Source organism: Idiotropiscis lumnitzeri, chromosome 21, assembly GCF_059441095.1.
Source record: "Idiotropiscis lumnitzeri isolate Australia: NSW breed Sydney's pygmy pipehorse chromosome 21, RoL_Ilum_1.0, whole genome shotgun sequence".
NCBI classification, from domain to species: domain Eukaryota; kingdom Metazoa; phylum Chordata; class Actinopteri; order Syngnathiformes; family Syngnathidae; genus Idiotropiscis; species Idiotropiscis lumnitzeri.
In genome coordinates this window covers 1902472-1925071 of record NC_142411.1, presented here as the reverse complement: position 1 = coordinate 1925071, position 22600 = coordinate 1902472, and the positions used below count along the sequence as shown (strand labels likewise).

The following is a 22600-nucleotide window of genomic DNA, read 5'->3' as shown; positions in this document are numbered from 1 at the left end:
AAAAATATTTCACGACTATTATTTTTTTCAAGTGTGTCACTCTTGTCATCGCGCTACTGTACCTAATATTGTGGCTGGTATCAATCATGGTTCCATCCAAAGCACGTCTCCCTCTCCGGTTGCTCGCTCCTGACGTTGCCATGGATATACTGAGTAGTCACGTGAAATGTCATTTAAAAAAAAAAAAAAAAACTGACGAGCAGCATGAGAAGGTGAATGAAGGTCTTCTAATGAGGAGATGCATTTTTTTTTAACCGCCTTAGAAACTTCCTGGAAATGCCAGTCAGTTGTAAGAGGATTTTGGTGAAGAAGAAAAGTCTGCACAATGATAGGGACGAGCCAAGCTTAAAGAGTTGCTTGAAGTGGGCTCTCCGAGGGATAGATCGTGCCCTCGGCTATGCCGATGATTAGGCCGCTACCAGTTATCACAGCTCTTTCATTTGGCGCCTAAAGCGATGTGATTAATCGTCAGGTGAGTTGAGACGTAGCTTTGAGGGGAGCGGAGGCTGCCGGCATGTTGGAGGTGTTCCTTTTTACCAACTCTTCGATCCCTCCTCGACCCCCCCCCCTCCTGCAATCCACCTCCGCAGCTATAACAAAAGATATCTCAGCGTGTGAGAAGCACTAATTCACAAAGATGATTAACGAGTCTTATTACACTTTGCAGTTCACCAGATTAAGTCACATTATTAAGTACATGTGCACTCTCGCATGACGGCCAAGTACCAAATCTGAAGGAATTTTTCTTTTTTTGAACCGCTTTGAATAATTTCCATTCATTTCAATGCAGCAGTGCTGCACGGCGTCATTTTTATTTGATTTTTTCCGCTTTTCAGACAAGTTCAGTATCAGGCAGCCCCGGCATGCCTCTGGAGTGACATTTGTGTCGAGTGTGTGTGTTGCAATCCAGCGAGTGGGCTCCCAACTTTGCGTTGTGGCAAATCCTCTCTGAGACGGGTTAAAGCTTAATTAGCGAGTGGCCGGTGTGAGCGGCGGAGGTCTCGTCGTCGCTGAGGCGTTTCCTCGGTAAACGACTTCAGTCTTCTCTCAGATTACACTGCCAAGTGATGCTCCCTATCTGGAAAGTCTTTGGGGGGTTAGGGTGTTTAATTAGCCTCGCAAATATTGTGTACATAAGCAAGCAGCAGCTCTGTTAAGTACAGTTGGAGTCCAATTTTTTCCCCTCAAGGTAAAAAGTGCCTGCACTAATTACGGGACGCGAATCGGTTTTGTCCAAGTCTCAAGGTCATCAATATCAACACTGACTCTTTCTTTTTTGCTTTTGTTTTCTACTTTTTTTGTGCTGCCGGAGGTTTCCTTGCGTAGGGGTTCCCCCTTGTGTAAAGAAAGATTATGCAAAAAAAAAATATATTAAAAAAAATACGCCAAAGCAACTACCTGGTCCAAGAATCCATTCAAATTGGCCTTGGCAGAGGTGTGCATCCCCGCAGGGTGCCCCTCAGATTGAGGCCCAAATAGGAGTAATGATGCAAACATACAGCCAACTCTTTGTTACGACCTGCAGTCATCTCATCCCAATGGAGAGAAAAAAAAAAAAGATGTCGATATTCTTATGCACTGTAATTAGCAGAGAAATACGACTAACTAACAAAATATCGCACCACTTTGAAATATTGCCAAATTATGATATTAATAGGACGACGGGGAAAAGTAGTAGCATTTCAAATCAAATATATTGCACTGCTCAACGTCAAATTATTTTTGTCCTGTAATATGAAGGCTTGTGCAATGTGTATTTTATTTTTTTCTAATTTATAGCTTGGATGTCTCAGAAAGAAATTACACTTGTTGCTTAATTCATCAATATGACTAAATATATTACAATATTCCATATTATGTTACTGTCATAATTTTTATGAACTAATTTCCTGCCAACCCAGGTAAAAGGAATTCACTTTTTGGCGTCTATACCCGTCGATGGCACTGAATGAGTTAAGACCTGATGTGCTAGAGGAAAAAAAAATATCCCGGAAAGTTTTCTTTGCAATCTCGGATTAAGAAATTCATGAGTAGAAATTGTGGCTAATTGTCACTAATGTGTGCTTGTGGCCTCTGTTCGGACTGCTTTTGAAATGACTTCCTTGCTTTATCTCCAGTAAACGGCGACATTAAACGACTTTCCAAAAGCTTTTAATTGTTTCCTCCGTGCGTCTCGGCACTTTTTGAGAGGACTCAAACAAGAAGCCCCCTTTAGTCAAGACACACGCCCGTCCCCGAGCCCTTCCGCACACAATCAATTACGACGCCAGACACTCATGTGTAATTAGCTCATTAAGACGCTTGATTTATTTTTTTTTCATGTTCGTCTTTGCTCATGTGGCTCAGCAGAGGAAATGGATATTACTTTCTTATTTTTGTAATTATCCCCCAAATTCCCTCATTAGCCTGGGGATCATCAAGCACCAAAAGGTAAATTCAACTTCAATTACCCCACGGGGACGCGTTGGCCCTTTCTACTTGTGTGGTGTCTCTTGCAAGGAGGCACACGTGCTTTTTTGTGTATTTTAATAACCAAAGCCGTGAAATGACATTAGAAAAAAAAAAAAAAGCCTTAACTGTTGAACTAATTAATTTTTTAGCACATGTGAGGCTTGGGGTTTCCTTTTTTTTTTTTTTTTTTTCCCCTCCACTCTGTCCTCTCTCATCTGTTTCGCTGCCACTCTTTTTCTGCTCAATTATACCCCTCTTGCACATCCACTTGATGGGTACTCACGCACGCACACACTCCCAATTCCTCTCCTCTTTCTCCCTCGGTCCTTTCCTCCGCTAATCTCCCTGTGAATGGCTCGCTCGCCCCTCAAAACGCGCCCCCCCCCCCTGAGCATGTGACTGCACGCTAAGAGAAATCCTTGATGTGGCGTTGGCAAAAAACAGAGATATGTGGATTTTTTTTTTCTTTCTTCTCTCCCCCCACTCCACACTTTGCGAGGTTAGCGAGGGAGTCAATGAGAAGGGGATCCGGTTTGACATCATCAGCATATTTTAGGATTTAAAGACCCCACTCAGAGCCCGCTGAGCCCCTCACTGACTCCACTTATCACACACAAACGCCACACTGGGGGAGAAGAGAAAAAAATGCTTTTGGGGGGGCTCTGAGTACATTCGTTGGAAGTTTCCTGCAAAAAAAAAAAAAAAAAGGGATTTTATTTATTTTTTTTTTTTAATGTTGGACTTTTTTAACCACTCAGACCGGATGTTTGCCTAAAAAAAAACAGCTTTTGTTCAGAGTTTTCAGAAATCCTAAATAAATGACTAAAAAAATATATATTTGCCTTCTTTAATAGTGTTAAACGTCTTGCAAACTTTTTTTTTTCCAAGTCTGCTCGGAGAAACTTCAGCAACATCAATTAAAAAAAAAAAAAAAAAAAATCGCGTCCAAGAACATACAAAATCGGCCGATCCACTTCATTTAACTGTAAAGAAACCTTGTGATGTTTTTTTTTTTGTTTTTTTGTCTTGACAGCGTATTCCGCCTCTCGTCGTGACGGATCTGTTCGAGGATATCAAGGACGGCGTGAAGCTGCTCGCCCTGCTGGAGGTCCTCTCTGGCCAAAAATTGGTGAGGCTCACCTATTTGATTCGTCGTGAGAGCTCGTGTTAACATGATTGCCTATCGGTTAATCTTTAAGGCGTTAATGAAGCTTCCGCATGGAAATGCGCATTGATCGGTTCTTACGAGGACGTTTTGAATGAATTGGAAAAAGGCGGCTTCGCAAGGGCAGATAAGAGTTTGCCAAACATACACGCAGACGCAGACAAACAGCTTTCGGGTTCTTATTTATGTCAATATGGCCTCCGGTCCAAGTGATCTGTGTTCTATTGATCAGTGCGGTTTGGATGGAACCGGAACTGAAGGGATCCATTTAGCTCCCTCTGGTCTATTTGATGCTTCTCATTAGGATATTTCTCTCCAACTCTACAAAAAACCCTCGCTTCAATCGCACTGTTTCATCTCGTTCTTTTCCACAATATCCCCCCCCCCCGTTGTGTCTTGTACCTCCATTGTTGTCTTTGTATTCCCTGTAGCCGTGTGAGCAGGGCAGCAAGCTGAAGAGGATCCATTGGATTGCAAACATCGGCACGGCTCTCAACTTCCTCCAGGGCAGGAAGGTAGGAGAGATGGCCTCTTCTTTTTATCTTCGCTCTTCTTCGGCTTGTTCCTTCTTTTCAGCCTCGTGGGTGCAAACGTGGAAAATAAGCTTGACCTTTAACTCCTCTCCTCCCCACCTGCTGAAATCATCAGTCGATACAGTCAAGACTTTGTGTTGATGCTGACGCCGCCGCTCACATCAGGAGCAGCGGCTCGAGGTGTAAATCTGCCGTGAAAAAGCAGTTTCCGAATTTTTTTGCCAATCCGCTTGCCGGCGTCACTCGCACAATTACATCAACTAATTACAAAGCGCCTTCAGTGAGATCAGTCACACATATTCAAGCCCCCACCCCAACCCCCACAAAACTCCTCCCGGCTCATCCTCGGCTATCCAAATAAAGCCACGAGCAGGCGTCTGCGAGGACATTGATTTCCCCTCTTCCTCAAGTGTGACAGGGTTAAACCATAAATCCTACGGCAGTAATCTGCAAACTGGAGATGAGACGTCAGCAGGCGCCTTGTACGTCTGTCTGTGTGTGTGTGCGTGGATAAATCCAAAGTTTCAAATTAAATGTAAACACTGCGTGTAAATCCCATGTATGTCTAGACTGTATTTACGCTCGGCCTTAGCTGAGCTTCATACGTCGTTACGTGTACGCGGAATGTAATATAATGTCATGGTTGTCCGGAGTTTGCCCTCATAAAATTTTTATTTCATATTACTGGACTTTACCTCTAACAGATCTTATTTTCTCCTAAATATTTAGCCTGTTGGTGTGTATGATGCTGCTTAACTCATTGACTGCCATTGACGGCTAAAAACGTCCAAATTCATTTTTTTTTTTCTCCACTCGGCCGGTCATGAATGAGTTAAATAACCTGCTGTGTTTTCCATTATGAGCTCATGCTTCTCTTATCAGGATCAGCACACTGACCCCCTTCCAGTGGCCAAGATTGCCCTCGCATGGCCCCGCACTTCATACCGTCCATGTTCACCCACTCCAAGTGTCACTCATTACCAAACGAGCTGCGCGAGGATATAGAAAACGCATCTCGACGAATCAGGACATATAGCGCGCTCCCGGGGGGGGGGGGGTCTCTAATGCCTCATAATGCGGGGAACTGTCATCACACGCGCAACAGGGCGTCCAGCTTTCACCAAACGCATCTTGAGAGCCTCTCATGTGGGGTTATTTATTTATTTATATATTATTTTTTTCTGCCTTCTAGTCCGCCTACAGGGGATCACCGGTCAGTACTGTCTCTATTTATACTTTATTTTTGTGCATGTAAGTTCAAACCTGTGCATCCACTTGGACAATGTGCGTTAGCGACGGCATATTTTACATTTGAAAATCATGCAGCGTGAATGCATTGCAATGCTATTTTATTTGATTTGATTTGATTTTTTTAACACAGATCAAGCTGGTGAACATCAACTCAACAGATATCGTCGATGGACGGCCGTCGATCGTCTTGGGTTTGGTGTGGACCATCGTCCTCTATTTCCAGGTAGAATTATTCTCCATGCTCAATCTATGTGGCAGATTATCACCGACGATGTGTCGCGGGAGAGTAAGTCTTTTTAATAGGCGAGCGCCGCGCATGTTTTTCAAGACAGTAAAAATGCTAATCGAGCTGAACGGAAAGGAGCCGAAAGCTGGGGAAATCAATTTTTCCACTGCTTCCACACAGTTATCACCTCGGGTGTTTTTCACACATGCATGTATCAACGAGAGCTTAATAAGAATGACTGAACTCTCCACGCCACACAAGCACAATATGTAGTGCAAGTTTATTGAAAAATACAAACAGAAATATGTTGATGGACTTATTTGGGTTTTTGGACCTGCGTTACGTCAAAAGGCTTCACACCTCTTGATTTAAAAATCGACTATCCGAGTTAAGGAGAGGTCAGTGTAAGCCCGTGGCAAGGAGATGTGCTGCATATCATAACAAAGCTTTTTCCATTCACAGAAGAGCAGTCAGTCACGTGTCTCGCTTACTGACTTTAAATGCATGCAGGATTGAATTCAAAATCATCTAGATTATGATAATAGCTTAAATTGGACAATAATCAGTCAATTAATCACTATTAATTTTATATATATATTAATTAATCACATGTTTGATTTATTTTATTTATTTTTTCTCGTCCCTGCAGATCGAGGAGCTGACCTGCAGTCTTCCCGGAATCCAGGCCCCGTCAGGCAGTTCTTCCTCGCTGAACGGTTCCACCAGCAGCACCGAGAATGCCAGCCCGCCCGTCAAGAAGAAGCCCCTCCCACCCGTACAGGGCAGCGCCAGAAAGGCTCTCCTCAGATGGGTCCAACAGACGGCCACAAAGTGCGTAGTGTGCCGAATAAGCAAGTTTTTTTTAATTTTTTTTTTGTCACATCTTATAGAATAGAACGGGCAATTTTAAGAAAAAGCAGTTGCACGTAAAAAGTAAAAAATCATTATTTAAAAAATAAAAAAGAAAAATGTTAAAAATAAAAAAGAAAAATGAATTCATCTCTAATGTGTAAAACTGATACAGTCTACCTTTGACGACACGTGAAAAATTTCGAGGAAAAAAAATAACCGAGTTTTCAAGAAATCTAGAGTTTTTTTGTGTCTTCTCTTTCTTAGGCGTCTTGGAATCGAGGTGAAAGACTTTGGTTCCAGCTGGCGCACAGGTTTAGCGTTCCTTGCCATCATCCACGCCCTTCGGCCCAATCTAGTAGACGTGGAGCGTTCAAGGAGAAATTCCAATCGTGAAAATCTACATGAAGCTTTTCTGTTGGCTGAAACACAGTTGGGCATCGCACAACTTCTTGACCCTGAAGGTAAGGCTCATCTCGTTTGATCTGGCCAACTCTGGAATTCCCTATTTTATCATCGGGTTTTTATTCCACCAAACGAACCACCCGGACCGATATTAGAAATTAATTAAAATGTTCACCTGTCACATTCTTTCTTTTCCTCCCCAGTCAATGAAAAAAATGAGTTGTTAAATAAACACAAGAGTAAAATGATGAGTGTCATCTTGAACATCACATTAGCGGTCATGCTGCCCAACCATCTGTGCCCCTCGTGCCAGCTCTTCAGAATAAACGCTGACAAATCAAGCCTGACATGAGACTAATCGAGGACCATTAGGCCGTGACATTCGCAACAGTGGAAAAGAGTCGCTGAAGGTTGATTTCATATCTGCTTGATGTCTGGGCATCATTTGTCAGACGTGGACGTGGACAAGCCGGACGAGAAATCCATCATGACGTACGTGGCCCAGTTCCTGAAGCATCGTCCTGACCGGGAGCACGCCGCTTCAGGGGGACGAGCGGCAGAAGAAGAGGAGGAGGTAAGCAGCTGTCACAGTCATCTAATTTTCTTTTTGCATGCCTTGTCTTTCCTGCTGAATGTCAAACGCGTATCTTCTGCTTAACAAAACACACACACTCACGCACACACACAGGAGGAACATCTGGCGAGGTGGCGTTGTTATAACGACTAAATAAAAAAATTAATTAATTAAAAAAAAAAGTACTTTTTTTTTCTTTAAGTTGGTTAATGATGTGGAAAAATTAGACACAATGTGGGGACAGACACCCAAAAAAAATCAAACGACAAATGTATTTAGAATTTGATATTATAATGGAAAATATTTAAAAAAAAAAAAAATCCTCTTTTTTGTGCTGCTTGTTGTTGGCGCCTCCATTTTGCTGGTACGTCTGCTTCTGCATCACGTTGTGTCCCGCTCGCGAGGTGACCGTTGTCCTTGTCTCGTTGCTTGTCGTGCAGGCGCGTGTCCTGCAGCACGGCCTTCTCCCTCCTCGTGATATCGAGGAAATGCTGGAGGTAGGAGGCAGTTGACGTCATCGTTCATCTCTCCCGCTTGCAAGCACGATCAGACGCTATCTCACCTTGATTTCATATCATAAAAAAAAAAAAGCCTGCGGGTTTTCTGCTCTCCGATTCCACGCTGACGAGATGTCATATTAGCATTTGTGTGAATGTTACCGTTTGGTTCCATTAGCCTGACAATGAAAGCCTCCGACATTTGGCTCCATACGGATCTGATGGTGCGCTCCTGCTCGGGCGTTTTGTGTGCCATTTGTTGGAATTGTTTTCAAACGAGCAATCACAAAGTAAAAAGTTGGACAAAATAAAGATTTGAATTCTAGAATTAGTTTAAGATTAAGCTGTCATTCCATATCAAGTTTGGGACTGGGCTTCCTTCCCACAGGAAGAAGTGATAACGCTGAATAGATCGAGTATTATCGTCATGGCGACTGGAAATCCAATGAAATGCTGGTCGGGGTTGTTTCTGGCAGCTGTGACTGCTTTGACATTTTTGTCCACGCAGGATTAGCGATGCACTTTTAATGGCGCCACTCTCACCCTCTTCATCCTTTCCCGCCTCCATCCTCTCATCAATTCTTCAACTTTACCCCCCCTCCTCCCCTATTTTTGCTTGTCTTTGTCTGCTTTTCATTTCTCCAATTTCCATATCCATATTCTCCCTCATCTTTCACCCCCCCCGTGTCAACCTCCTGTAGAGAGAGCAACGAAAGAGCCTGAGGGAGCTGAAAATGTGGCTGGACCAGCTGGAGCGAGACGCGCTGCAAGCCCAGGAGACTGCGGGCCATCTTTTTCTACAGTACCAGGTTAGCGTGCGCACGGTGTGTGGAGTTCGGAGCGGGCGTACTGGCCCACAGACACGCCCATTATTAGCTTAATCTGCTACGGCATTACGTTGAGGGGATCAGACGACAGACCCCTCAGTTTTTCTTCTGTCTGCTTGGCTTATTCTGCCAAGCTGGCGGATAAATTCTGGTTCCACCACAGTGTGGGCTATCCCCATTCGGGGGGGGGGGCATTTAGATTTAAAAAAAAAAAAATAAAAAAAAAGTGTGCATTTCGATATACTTTTCTATCTGCCAATGGCAGTGAATGAGTTTTAATAGTGCCATTGGTTGACATATATTTTTATTTAAGGGTAGAATAAAAAAATAAAATAAAAAAAGTAATAGCTTGATTAATTTTTTTTAAACAAAACAACGTATCTACTGCATGCATTTTGTGCAGTTATTCAAGAGTCTGCGCGTGCAGCTGGAGATGCGAAGGAAGCACGTGGAGGATTGCTTAAAGTCCACGCAGAAGGACGGAATGCTGACAGTCGATCAAGCTCTGGTCAAACAAGCTTGGGAGAGAGTCTCCAACAGGGTGAGGAAAACACGCTCGAACAATCGAACGCACGCCCGGGAAAAACCGCATTCATCTTGTTATATTTTAGCTCCTGGACTGGCATCTCCTGCTGGACACGTCGCTTCCCTCTCCTTTGGACGTCCTGGGGGCGTGGCTGCACCACACGGAGGGAGCCCTGCGACAAGACGTCACAGCTCAACAAGACCAGCACCCGGAGACCGTCAGCGAAGCCTCGCAACGACATAAGGTTGAGCGACGCGGCGGCGAAATGGCGTCATCGTGTTGTTGATGGCGTCTCTTTTCTTTTTTTGTCTCGACAGGATGTGTTGAAGAGCCTCGAGGCTCACCAGGAGGTCTTCCAGAGGATCCATAAGGAACAAAGTATCGATGGCGTCTCTGTGCCACCTGAGCAGCTGCAAGACATGGCCGAGAGGTTCGCGAGTCCGTTCAGGGACCCAATTATTGTATGCAAGCGATGACAAAGTCCATTTTGTTTCTTTCCAGGTTGAACTTCATCTCCTCAGCTTGCAGCGTCCAGCTGGCAAAAATGGAATTCCTGCAGCATAAAGATCGCATGGAGGCCTTTCTCACGCAAGCGGAATCAAAGCTCAAATCCTGGATTGTCAAATACGGCCGACAAGAAAGTGTGGAACAGATGCTCCGCGATTACGTTGTAAGCCCCGCCCCCCCTCTCGTATAAATAATTGGAAGCACCCCTGCTAAAAGTTTGGATTTACAAACTCTTATTGTTTGTGTCTCCATTAGTTTTATGTGGAGAAGCAGTATTTCTTTGAAAATTACAAAACTTTGTACCAGTCGTTGAAAAGTGCTGCGGAGGTTTACGTCAGCGCTGACAGCTCAGGTGAGCAAATTTGTAATTGTAATGTGAAATGAAAACGCGCTCCTTGTGATTTCCAATACCTCACCAAATGTACCCCCCCCCCCGCCGCCTTGTCGTCAACATGGCTACGAGCACTGCAGCTGTCTGCTTTCACGTCTGCAGGCGAATCCGCTAAATGAGCTTCCTCCACCCGCACGTTGGGGAATACGACCCCATTTGCTAGTTTGGGGGGTCTCTGCTCCAATTCTGCGCGTCTCCGGGCGCAAAAAAAATGTCATTATTACGTTTTAAGGGTTTGCGTCAGCTGTAGGCGATGCGAGGGCTGAAAAGTCAGCGAGGGAGAGAAAAGGAGGACACAACAGATTTCAGGCTTTTATCAGTAAAAATATCAACTTAACACCATACTCGTTGGTTTTTTTTTTAATCTGGTTGTTTACTCTTACTTTCCACGTGAGTGTTGTCACCCGGTAAACTTGTAACTTCCTCCCCGCAGCCGACGAGGGCGAGACGGGGGTCTCCCGGCTGGTGCGGGACGTGGCGGCCCAATGGAGGAGCCTGTCCATGGAGGTGCGCAGCGTGAGGAGCATGCTGGAGGAGGTGCTGTCCAACTGGGATCGCTACGGCTCCACGGTGGCGTCTTTCCAAGCCTGGTTGGAGGACGCCGAGGGAGCTCTGAGACAGCCGGAAAACGCAAAGCAGGTACTCCAAGTCTTAGCCACGTTGAGTACGAATTCCGTTATCGCAAATGTGGCTGTCGGATTAGTCAGCTAATTACGGTTATTGTTTCTTCATTTAAAACCTCCACTTTTGTCTCTTTTGTGAGGAGCTGTCTTCTTTCCACTTGTCTGGCGTCTTTGTTTCCCTTCATTTGCATGTCTGCTTCTTTTGCTACGTCGTTGGCTTTTTTTTTTTTTTTAAACAATCCGTTTTTGTTTCTCTAATCGGCTCGTCTTATCTCTACATCTCTCTCCCATTTTCCGTTCCAGGAGTTCTTCAGGAATCTCAGCCACTGGATGGATCAGCACGCCGCCATGAACGACGCAGGGAATTTTCTCATCGAGACGTGTGGCGAGACGGTGTCGTTTGAGCTCAAGCAGCAACTGCTTCTTCTGAATGGACGCTGGCGAGAGCTTTTCCATAAAGTCAAACAGGTAGCCACAAAAAGGTTCAAACTGAAATTGTGTGCGTAGCCTCAAATCCCGATACGGGGGTCGCAGTTTTTCCACTGAAGCTGTAGGTCCTCATTTTTTTTTTTTTTTTTAATTCCTCATTGTTGCAGCACGCCCAAGTTGATGAGTTGGAAAAGTGGCGGAAAGGTCATCGAAAGGCGATATCGACTTTGACAGAACTTTTGGATACAGCGGAGGCCAGGCTCAGCGCTCCGGTACAAGTGTCCTTCCTCGGTGTCCGAGCCTTTTTGCAGGATGTGGAGGTGAGAAAATAACGCTCCGGCTGTGATACAATGCCTCTATTTGATGTCCGACGGGCTCGCGTCACGTCCCAATGTGTCATCGCACGACCCCTTACTCTGAAGCTCTCATTTCAGAATACCAAACAAAAGGTTGTCGCCATGGAGACGCAGTACAAGCTTGCCGGCCGCAGCGCTCAGCTCCTCGCTAAGGACGCGCCGCCCGACGAAGCCGCCGGGATCATCGCTGCCATGACGACTGCTAAGAGTCAGTTGAGTCGGGTAGGTGTTAAAAACGGCGCCGCACACGCTCGAGTATTCGCATTCGGAAGAGTCCAATAAAATGTGTTGCGTTATGTCGTTGTTTTTAATGCATTGACTGCCATTGACGGCTAAAAACGTCAAAGATCCATTTTTTTTTTTTTTCCTACTCGGCTGGTAATGAGTAAATGTGCATTTTTTATTTATTAAATTGAGTCATTTGTGATGTTAAAATGCAATTCATATTTTCAAAAACATTTACTTAGTTTGCTTTTTTTTTTTTTAAATGGCCTGAAATCAAATGTGGCCTTTGAGCATAAAAATGTTCGCCCAGACCTTGTTTGAAGAATAACGTCACCTTTTCCTCTCACCTTTATTCCCAGGTGAGAGAGCGCTGTCCCGTTTTACTGCGGGAATGTCACGCCCTTCTGCCTTTACTGGAGGAGATGGAGAAACACATCTCCGTCTTTTATCAAGCCCTGGAGCGGGCCAGTCGCATTACTGCCGGAGACGCAGACACACTGAGCCCGACCGTGCACAGACAGTGGCAGGTCTGTGTGACCACACGGTTCGACTCAAAGATGTGCAGCGAATAAATCCTATTGCCAACTATTTGCAAAATGTCCTCAGGACTTGTTGAACCAGCAGCAGAGTTGCAAACGCTGTCTGGCGGTGATCGAGAGGAACCACAACACGGTGCAGAGGGCGCTGGCCAACAGCAAGCCGCTTCGAAACTTGGACACCAGCCTGCTGCAGAAGAAAGCGGCTGAAGTACAAAGCTCGGCGCAGGTCCGAATTCTCAATCAGTGGACGTCATCAGAGATGTCAAGACGATCAAGTGCACCCAGCGACGAGACTCACGTTCCTCGTTAAGTCGTCTCTCCTTCCTCTCAGGCTCTGTTGAAGGAGGTCGGGGAGTGGAGGAGGCGGGAAGAGGCCAACAACTGTCTGAGGAGGAGGTTTGAGGAGTCCAGACAGGATCTGGAGGCAGTGCTGACGAGAGCGCAAGAGTGCGTGGGAGAGTCGGGGGAAGCCGAGGAATTACTAAAGAAGCACACGGTGAGGTCACGTCCAAAATTTAGATGTGAAAGGCAACATGGTGAAGTTTGGGCTTTGAATCTCTGCCTGCCCAGTGTCCACCCATAACCCGAATAAGAAGACAAATGCTGTTGCAACATTGATGACAATTTGGTGTGTGTGTGTCCCCACTCCAAAACACGCCCCCTCTAACCGTGACATCAGAGCAATCCGATTGGACATGTCGGAAATACTTTGAGACATCATCGCCGCATCATTGCTTTTCCGGCTTTACCTTTTAACTTGATGCGCTGTTAGAAATCCTTCTCCGACTTTGGCCTTTTTTACTCGTGTCATACAGGATTTTTTCAGCCAACTGGACCAGCGCGTGCTGAGCGTCTTCCTGAAGGCGTGTGACGAGCTGACGGACATCCTGCCAGAAGAGGAGCAACGGGGGCTGCAAGAAACCGTCCGCAGGCTGCACAAACACTGGAAGGTCAACGGTTAACTCATTCACTACCCGATGAGTAAAAAAAAATATTTAAAAAAAAAAGGGATCTTTGACGTCTTTAGCCGTCAATGGTATTAAACAAGTTTTCAAATTCAACAATTCAGATACTTCATTCAAACTGTGCCTTGTATCACACGGTGCGTCACTAATGCTAAAAAAAAAAAAAACAACGCTCCCCTGTGCTACAGGACATTCAAGGCGAGGTACCATCGCACCTGCTGCGTCTGAAGGTAGAGGTGGAGCAATGTCGAATAGATGTCGTCCTCCAAGAGTGCAGAGCCGAGCTGGACCGAGAACTCCGCATCCTGTCTGACTCTTCCACCAGTGAGCATGTGGTCCAAGAGCACAGAGTGAGCCTCCAGTTGTTCTGGAACTTCTGGGAAAAAAAATCAATTAATACCCGTGTTCAGCACGGCTTCCCTCCCTCTTATCTGCAGACGTTCTTCAGGGAGCGCCAACCTCTGTCTGCGTGCGAGAAGCGGATTAGGAACATGGAGGATCTGTGTCACAAGTTGCCTGACAACGACGCGGCTTATCGAAGGCTCGAATCCACCAGGAGGGCTGTGGAGGACGTCGCCGAGCATATCAGGAGCACCGGCGACCAATTGGAGCGACATCCTGATAAGTGGAAAGAATGGAATGAGAGGTGATTTGAAAGTAATAGTTGAGATTATTTTTGTTAAAAAAAACAAACTGATTCCATTTATTTACTTAAAAAAAAAACTACAGCTACCTGAAAAATATAATTAGAGTATTTGTACTTCATTACTTTTCCCGCCACTGGTTCTCCTCAGGGAATGGTCAATATTTTTTTTTGTTTGTTTTTTTTCGCAGATTTTGTGAGCTTTCCGACTGGCTTTCATCTCAGAGGAGACACCTGAAGGAGACGGCGAGGACTTCCAGCCATCAGGAGGAAGTTGAGCAAGTGAGCAAGCATGCTGAATTCAGCCACAAGATCATATTGGGATTTCTTTTTTTTTTTTTTTCATAAGCAATATAACCTTTAAAAATCTCCATTTTACACTTGATTTTAGGCATTGCGAGAAGCAGGAGACGCCAGAGAGGGGAGCCTTTTATGGCTTAAGAGTCGTCTTTTGAGCCTGACAGATGTCAGCTCTGAAGTGGAGACGCAAAGACAGCAAAGCGCCCTCAACAAACTCTCCGCTGACTTTCAGGAGCTGTTGTCCTCACTTTGCCAGGTATTCAACACACATTCTTGACGCTCCTCACTCGACTTGGGTCTGACCTCCTCGCATTCCTTCGCTCGCAGGGAGGCGGCGAGGGCTCGGGTGCGTTCCAGTTTGAGGAGCTCCGGGAGGAAGTGCGCGGCGCTCTGCAGGAGGTCCTGAGAGCTGGGAAGGAAGCCGGAGAGCAGATCAACAGGATCCTGGATGCGGAGGACCTGAGGGAAGCCCAGGAACTATTTCTTATTCATCAGGTGAGGATACAGAATCATAGGAAAATTTCAAAGTGATGTTTTTTTTGGGTTTTTTTAAAATCATTTTTGTTCGTTCGTTCATAAAGTTTTTCTCATGTCTAAGCAAAAAATAAACACACAAAAAAAAATCTAACATATTCATTACAGCAACATCTAAAACAAGTCCAGGCTCTGAGGCGGGAGGCAGACCTTTTAGTGTCCCACTCGGAGCAGCTCCACACGGGAGAGGCGCTCAGTCGCTCCGTACACGAACTGGAGGAACGGGTCCGAGAAGTGGACCGGCAGTTCAGCGCCAAGGAGCACAGCCTGCAGGTAGTTCTAGCATTTTTTTTTTCCTCCGCAAGCGTGATTATTTGTGCTGCTAATGAGTCCACACACACCAGGCTGGGATCATTGATTGGTCCACTTCCAGGCTTAACCACCTATTGATTGTTGTGCGCTTTGTTCGACGCACTTTGGTCTTGGGAGAGTAGAATTCATACTTCAGTTGATATTGTTGTGTGTGGGGGTGCGATGCTGAGGGGGGGCTCGTGTGAACCTGGGGAACGTGCTTTTTTCCCCCCGCCGTACTACAATAAAGTGTAATTGCACATCCACTCCAGTAGATGGCGGTGGCGCTCTCATTGCGGATTGTGCGCAGCGAGTATTTTGCCACTGACAACAAGCAGGAGTTAAGTTTATTCGCTTCTCATATTTGATCTCCAGGCCGCTCTGAGCTCCTGGCGGAACTTTGAAACCGAGTGGGAATCGCTTCAAGTGTCGATCAGTGACGTAACCATCGAACTACACAAAGAGCTCATATTCAACAACTTGGACAGCCTGAGGAGTGAACTGGACCACACCAAGGTGTGTTTTTGTACCATTCGGCGTGACCATACGCTCACTACATCGCCTCGAAAGTCTCTTTTTTTTTTTTGGACTGAAGGAGCTTTTCATAAAGCTGGAGGACTGCTGCGTGAGATCAGACGTCCTCCTGGAAGAGGCGGCGGATCTTCAACTCGGGCCTAAGAATCAAATTGCGGTTCTACATCAGGCCCAGTCCACCAGGGAAACCGTCAAGCAGCTTCAAGACCACCTCGAGAAAAAGTTTGTTTTTCTTTCGCACCAAGATTGTTGACTTTCGTTCAGGTTCCGTTTCAACCTGAGTCCGGAAGATGTATCATGATGTTCATTTGAAGTTCTCCCGTACTGAGTGATTTATTTCCTTTCAGTGTTGTCCAACTGGAGAGGACGTGCTCGTCGTGGGAGCGCTTTGACGAGCAATCTGCGACGTTTTTTGCATGGATCAATGAAAACCAGAGTGCGCTCGATGCCATCACGCTCTCGTCACCCTCAGAACACTCGGACAAACACGCCGGCATTGTAGTGGTGTGTAAAGCATTCTGTGAAAAATCTGCTGTAGACTGAAATGCTTTTTTCAAATTTGATTATTTGAAGTCATGGAGGTCGATAACCGATATTTGCAATTTTAAAATGGGCTCAAAATTAAATCTGCTTCTGCATGCCGGGCCACCAGCACAGCAAAAAGAGTTAGCGAAGCGTGCTTAAGTGAGCCAAAAATAAACCAGCTTTTAATTTATCGCCCTTGAAAGTTATTAAAAATGCCGATGCCGATTATCGGCAAAATGCCAAATATCGGCCCCGATAATCAGCCGGGCCAATAATTGGTCTATCACGACTCTTCACTGCATGCAAACTCATGAGGAACACAAAAAAAAATCAGTCAGCAAAATGATGAATGTTTGACCGCTTCGTATTGCGAGAAAATTTAATTGAATTGAACTATTATGGAAAACGGAGTCACTCCTGACAGGATATAAATTGATATTAGCAAAGGAAATGTAAAAATTCATCTCCATGTAATAACCTTGTCAATCTTCTGGAAATGAATTCAGAAAGTGTTTATGTTGCTTGCAAAGACTGCAAACACCCACAAACTCACTTCCTCCGCTCCTCCAGGCTGTGACAGAAGGTTTGGAGGCGAGAAGACCATCTCGACTCCACATGGAGGAAGACTGCGAGGCACTGTCCAGGTTTGTCACCCCCGGCGAGTTCGGACGTATTCGGGCACGGCTCGGCCAAATGAAGCGCTGCTGGCAAGAACTGGTGGAGAAAAGCGATCAGCTTACAGGGCAGCTCAACCGGAGCGCCTCGTATAGTCAGAGGTGCAGCGAAAACCTGGAGCAGGTAAACTTTGACATGTGCAGGGAAGACTGATTGGTTCTTTTTTTGGGCCTGAATCTGATTGCGCGTTTGTTGCCTTTAGATGAAGACAACTATGAACGATCTCAAAGAGAGACTTGACACGCCTGTGACTTTTTGCTCGTCGTCATCACAGACTTACAAGAACCTTCAGAGTCACGTGGTAAGAAAAGTTTCCATCAAGCCTGCAATTGAAAATGGCTGAGATGAGATGAGAATATTTAGTTTTCCTCGCAGGAGCTGTGCCAGTCCGTCGAGCAACTGAAGCCCAGACTGATGGCTTTGTGTTCCGCTGTGAGGAAGCTCGGAGAGGACGCCAAGCTGGAGCAAGAGATGCCTCACCTCCACGCACTGCAACGAGAGTTACTGGAAAAGGCCAGCGAGAAACAATCAGCGTTAGAAAGCCTTCTAACACTGTGGCAAAGGTCATTTACATTTTTTTAAAAGCTGAAATGAATATTTATAACCTGCTCCTTAAACATATTCATAGGCATGAACATCTTTCAAAGTGGTCATAAATGAAGCTGTCACAGCCACGCATTTTCGAACGGTCACCGGTTAGGATTTTTGGGTGTGTTGATTCAGCAAGGCTCACCGTAACCAACTGGTGATCTGATTGGCTATCGCAACTGTCAATCAACTCTGAAAAGGACATTGACTTTGACAGAACAGACGCCTGCACGATTGTGTGCGAATAGTGCGTGCAGCGGGTATGGTGAAATCTGCCTGGCAACACGAGCGAGCTGAATTCTGATTGGCTAAATAATCTCACCGAAAAATACAACACTAGGATATAATATGTGAAGAATATGATCATAATTTTTGGATTCTGTCAGGCCAGCAGAGAAGGCCTCATGGTCTCATGTTTCATTGTGTTTTTTTTTTTAACAAAAATATTGTTGGCATTATATTCCAAAAACTTTTCATGATCCACCGTAACTGTTGACTAGCTTATTACTTTTGACGCAAACAACATCAAGTGCGGCGCAGCGTGGAATGAAAATTGCTCAGAAACAATTTGGACGAGACGGTCGAGGCTTTTTATTTACTGTCTGACTGTTTCTCTGCAACATATCTAATTACAATTGCATGAGCGGCGCGATTTCCTTTTGTTGACGCTTTTCCGCTCTCTCTCTCTTTTGTTCCCCCAAATGAGCGCTGGCTTATCTTGGACTGCATCTCGTCTGGAGCGCCAGCAGCCCTCCTTCTTTCTATTTTCATAACGCGCTTTTGTTATCATTGTTTTGTGTTTACAAGAGCCGTATTCGGCGTTCTTTGTTTTATTCATGAGGAAATAATAATGACCCTGTCAAGCTTGGTATTCTCCCAGTTTTAAGTGACTGTTTTGTTTTTTTTAGTGGCCTTCCTCTTTTTTGCTGTTACATGTGTATGCATGGCTCCAATACAATATAAGATAATAATAATAATGATAAATCATCTTTTTGATTTCCTTCAACCAATTTGATGCAAAACTGCCAACTCGGCTTATTTTCCTGAAGTCGTTTTATCCGTCAATCCGCAGATTTGAAAAAGAAAATTTGTCCATGAAAAGCTGGCTGGATGCTTGCGAGTCTGCGTGCTGTCCAGCCGACGAGTTGCTCTCCGCAGACAAGGTGACGCTCACGATGGAGCTGCAGCACATCCAGGTATCTTTTTTTTAATCATCCATCACAGGTGTTACCGGTCGCGGTCTCGATTGAGCTGCTGCATTTTGTTTCGAAAGGAGCTGCAGACCGAAACCCACTCCAATGACGCCCTACTTGAGGGTCTGTCGAATATCGTGACGTGTCTCTACCCGTCGGCACCCGAAGCTCGAGTCCAAGAGCTGAAAGACGACCTCAGCCAACTGCAGGAGCGCTACACCTCGCTGAAGAACAACATCACTCGCAGGCAACCTACTTCTCATCCCGCGCGGCGGCACATTCGGCGAGGACGTCCGTGTAACACTTGATTGTCGATTTTTGTTTGTAGACATGAGCAGCTGCAACGTCACGTATCGCAGCTGGAGCTTTTCAACGAAGCTCTTTTGACGCTAAGCCGAAAAAGTGAAGACTTCCCGTCCGTCTTGAGAAGCTCTCTTCAGATTGACGTCGCCGATCTCGATAGTGCCTTCACGGAGCTTGAGGTAATCATCATTTCTTATTAATGTCGTGGAAAGATGTATAAATAGAAGATTAGAGTTTGGAGTGAATGGATCTTTTTATTTCACGCTCAAATTCCAGGAGCATGACTCTCAGTTGAAGTTTTGCTCTTCACTGAGAGAGGCTCTCCAACAAAGAGAGTCTGCCCTGCTTCCGCGTTCCGGCCCGGAAGCTCAGCAGCAGCTCCAGGCCTGGAGAGAAAGTTGCCTTCAACCCTTCGCGGAATGCCAACGTCTACTTCTTCTCCGTCAAAAGTGCCTGAACCAATTAAAGTCCTACCTGGAGAAACGCCAAGCGGCGGCCCGAGCTGTCGGCCGGCTTCGGAACTGGAGTTGGGATCCATCCAAAGGCGAAGAACTCCACCGCCTGGAAGGGGAAGTCGCCAGCGACGTGGCTCGGCTTGAGGCTGAAGCCGTCGGGTTGGACGGGCAACTGAGCGAGGCTCACCTTCACCTGTGTGCGTCCGAAGACCAAGGCGGAAGAACCTCCTGCCGGGCTCAGGCCGTGGCCGTCGTCGCGTCCCTGGAGGCGGCGCAGAGCAATTTGGGATGGCGGCGAACGGAAGCGGAAGCGCTCCGAGCTTTGTGGAGGTCCTTCAGGGGGAAGAAGGTGGAGATGATGAAGAATTTGGAGACGTTGCAGAGAAAAGCAAGACAGGAGGTGGTCAAAGAGAGCTCTGTGCAAGCATTTCAAAATAGGTACTCGTGATTATGATTCCGTCCTTGCAAAACTTGCATTTCGCGTGTGCGTCTCAACGTTTTTCGTGCGTCTCCCAGACTGCGTCACTTGGCCCAGCTGGAGGACGAGCTTCTGTCCCTTCATCAGTCCCAGCAATGGTTAGAAGAGAAGGGAAGCCAGCTGGCTCAGAAGGACGCCGAGCGGGCAGGGGAGGCCCTCCGAGATGTGAATGTGCTCAAGGCAGCCTTGGACTACGTCAGGACTCTCATCACCAAAACGTCAGTGTGAAAAATCAGAGACACTCGCTGTCTTAATGTGCAAAATGAGTTGAATAACAGGTAGAATCCTAAACACTCTTTTGGGATTTGTTAGCATACGGAAGCTAAGTCGCCGTAGCACTTTGGTTTCAAAGGTTGCCGATTATCTGTATTGTTTTTTTTTTGTTTTTTTTTTACTCTTAAGGCCGATAAACTAAACGCTGATTTATTTTGGCTCGCTGCCGCACACTTCTCTCTCTCTCTCTCTCTCTCTCTTTGCCGTGCTGGTGGCCCTGCCCGCAGAATCTTTTTCATTTCTTACATTACATTGTAAAGAAATGGCCCTTCTCAAATTCGTCACTTGCTTTTCTTGTCGCTCTTTATTAGTCAGGAACAGAGTCAAGGGGTACTGGATCTTCTGCGCCATTACCATCATTTGAAGTCCATCCTCAATGCTTCGGTGGAGAAAGCCCGCGCGTTTGCTCACAACCTGCCCGATCACAACCACAATGCTCAGGAGGCCATGCGCTCCTTCTCGCTGGTGAGAACTGCAAGATTGCAGTTTTGAGTTTTGACATTGATTTCCTTTTGTCAACATTAACGCCATACTTGTTGTAGCATGAAAAGCTTCTGGGTGAGCTCCGAGAAAAGCAGGACGACATGGACCAGCTCATCGGCACGGTGGAGGACCTTCGGAGAGAACTGGATTGCATTCCCGTCTGTGACACGAGCCTCATCCAAAAAGACGTGGAGGCGTTAAGGACGCAGTGGATCGAGGCAAGTCCCACCAAACGCTTGAAATCATTTCAAACGTACCAATAATGTCATTATATCTTGTTTGGCTCAGGCGTCGGAGAGAATTCAAACCAACACCGAAAGATTGGGCTACTGTGTGACCCTCTGGGACGATCTCAAGCTGATGGAGCAGGACATGCACCAATGGAGCACCGCCGGATCCGTCGCTGAACTCACCAACAGTGCCGCCGACCCGAGCGGCGAGGACACAGAGGCCCGCCTCGTCGCCTTTCAGGTCAGTTCATTCCACAAAAAAAAAATGTTGAAGAGGGAGTAGTGTGTGTGTGATTTTTAAGATTGATTCACTTTAATGAAAAGGCGGAGCTGGAGAAGAGGGAGCGGTTGCTCGACGCTCTGCAGGAGCGAGTGGGGGAGCTCAAGGAGCACGCCAAACTGGAGGAAACACCCTTACAAATGCAGGTGAGGATAAAAATGAGCCCGACCGTGTTGCTGGCCTCTCGGGGATGGTTGTCAGTCTGGCGGGGAGTTTTTCCTGACTGTGGTCGTGCCCCCCCCCCCACCCCCCTGGTCGTCTTCTTTGCACTCAGGTGTTGGAGTCCGAGCTGAGGAAGAAGTTGGTCCACGTTCAGGAGGCCTTCAACCAGACCAAACACACTCTGACCTTCTTCACGTTGCAGAAGCAGCGTCTGGAGGACCTCATGTCCCAGATGACCGAGAGGCTTGAAAAAGTCGAGGCTTCCTTGTCGGGTCTCAATGAGGCCGCCTCCCCTGAAGTAATTGGTGCGATTAAGGTATGTGACAATATTTTGGACTGATTTTGTCAAATATATCAGTTGCAGAAATCCTGCGATATTATGGAAATGCTTTTTATCATTATACTATACTATTGATAGACCGATTATCGGGGCCGATATTTGGTATTTTGCCGATTATCGGCATCTGCCTTTTTTTAACTTTCAATGCCAATAAATTATAAGCTGATTTATTTTGGCTCGCTGCAGCATACTTCTCTCTCTCTCTCTCTCTCTCTCTCTCTCTCTCTCTCTCTCTTGGGTGTGCTGGTGGCCCTGCCTGCAGAAGCAGATCCGCTATCTTAATGCTAACATAGTGTAAAATAACGTAAATAATCCTAATTATTATTATTATGATACACTCACTATATTGTGGATTTTTTGCAAGTGGCTGTGGAACGTAGCCACCGCAAAAAAAAGGGCTTCACTGTGTGACACGATGTCCTCCCGGCCTCACAGGGTCTTCAGGATGTGGTTGAGCAGCAGAGGGCAGACATGAACTCAGCCCGAGAGTCTCTGAGCTCCTTATACAGGTCACGTCCCTTTCCGGAGCTGTCGCGCCTCTCCGCCGACCTCACAGCTGTCGCCCAGCGCACCGAGGCGGTCGCCCAGCGTTGCGCCAAGACCCGGGTCAACCTGCAGGACGGACTGCACCTCCACTTGAACCGTGAGAGAGCGCACCACTCCACAGTTGATTGCAGCTGCGATGAAATGAGTTCTTAATGATCCATATTGTCGGTTTACGAAAAGAGATTAGCATGAGATTTGGCGTTGATTTTTTTTTTCCTCCAGTGCACACTTAAGTGACATCAGTTTATGGCGCACAAGAGCACTCTGTGCTCTGACACACACCTGTGCCTCGGAGCGTTATGCTGCTTTTGTCACCGTGGCTCCCGAAGGAGTCGTTTAGGCCTGGTTGCCACGGCAACTGTGAGGACACACCTGGACCTCACTTTTCCCTCCTGGTTCTTTCACTCGTCTATTACAGTCGCAAGGAG

General features: G+C 46.2%; 1 protein-coding gene across 1 annotated transcript in view; it reads left to right on the top strand.

The window, feature by feature from the left end:
- Nucleotides 1-22600, top strand: part of syne1a (spectrin repeat containing, nuclear envelope 1a) — an 84434-nt gene that overhangs the window by 3603 nt on the left and 58231 nt on the right. The window contains exons 3-47 of the mRNA XM_088286706.1: nucleotides 3485-3580; nucleotides 4048-4131; nucleotides 5342-5362; nucleotides 5531-5623; nucleotides 6276-6457; nucleotides 6743-6939; nucleotides 7333-7454; nucleotides 7895-7951; nucleotides 8653-8760; nucleotides 9182-9319; nucleotides 9390-9548; nucleotides 9622-9734; nucleotides 9806-9974; nucleotides 10067-10163; nucleotides 10636-10841; nucleotides 11129-11293; nucleotides 11422-11574; nucleotides 11689-11832; nucleotides 12195-12362; nucleotides 12442-12600; nucleotides 12706-12870; nucleotides 13190-13324; nucleotides 13528-13689; nucleotides 13777-13985; nucleotides 14174-14264; nucleotides 14374-14538; nucleotides 14610-14777; nucleotides 14925-15089; nucleotides 15483-15623; nucleotides 15703-15863; nucleotides 15989-16145; nucleotides 16737-16964; nucleotides 17044-17142; nucleotides 17217-17404; nucleotides 18502-18625; nucleotides 18703-18869; nucleotides 18951-19104; nucleotides 19202-19818; nucleotides 19897-20076; nucleotides 20443-20596; nucleotides 20674-20832; nucleotides 20903-21085; nucleotides 21169-21270; nucleotides 21399-21602; nucleotides 22062-22269. Of these exons, the coding sequence (XP_088142832.1) occupies nucleotides 3485-3580; nucleotides 4048-4131; nucleotides 5342-5362; nucleotides 5531-5623; nucleotides 6276-6457; nucleotides 6743-6939; nucleotides 7333-7454; nucleotides 7895-7951; nucleotides 8653-8760; nucleotides 9182-9319; nucleotides 9390-9548; nucleotides 9622-9734; nucleotides 9806-9974; nucleotides 10067-10163; nucleotides 10636-10841; nucleotides 11129-11293; nucleotides 11422-11574; nucleotides 11689-11832; nucleotides 12195-12362; nucleotides 12442-12600; nucleotides 12706-12870; nucleotides 13190-13324; nucleotides 13528-13689; nucleotides 13777-13985; nucleotides 14174-14264; nucleotides 14374-14538; nucleotides 14610-14777; nucleotides 14925-15089; nucleotides 15483-15623; nucleotides 15703-15863; nucleotides 15989-16145; nucleotides 16737-16964; nucleotides 17044-17142; nucleotides 17217-17404; nucleotides 18502-18625; nucleotides 18703-18869; nucleotides 18951-19104; nucleotides 19202-19818; nucleotides 19897-20076; nucleotides 20443-20596; nucleotides 20674-20832; nucleotides 20903-21085; nucleotides 21169-21270; nucleotides 21399-21602; nucleotides 22062-22269 (7117 nt within the window). The remainder of the gene's footprint in view (nucleotides 1-3484; nucleotides 3581-4047; nucleotides 4132-5341; nucleotides 5363-5530; nucleotides 5624-6275; nucleotides 6458-6742; nucleotides 6940-7332; nucleotides 7455-7894; nucleotides 7952-8652; nucleotides 8761-9181; nucleotides 9320-9389; nucleotides 9549-9621; nucleotides 9735-9805; nucleotides 9975-10066; nucleotides 10164-10635; nucleotides 10842-11128; nucleotides 11294-11421; nucleotides 11575-11688; nucleotides 11833-12194; nucleotides 12363-12441; nucleotides 12601-12705; nucleotides 12871-13189; nucleotides 13325-13527; nucleotides 13690-13776; nucleotides 13986-14173; nucleotides 14265-14373; nucleotides 14539-14609; nucleotides 14778-14924; nucleotides 15090-15482; nucleotides 15624-15702; nucleotides 15864-15988; nucleotides 16146-16736; nucleotides 16965-17043; nucleotides 17143-17216; nucleotides 17405-18501; nucleotides 18626-18702; nucleotides 18870-18950; nucleotides 19105-19201; nucleotides 19819-19896; nucleotides 20077-20442; nucleotides 20597-20673; nucleotides 20833-20902; nucleotides 21086-21168; nucleotides 21271-21398; nucleotides 21603-22061; nucleotides 22270-22600) is intronic.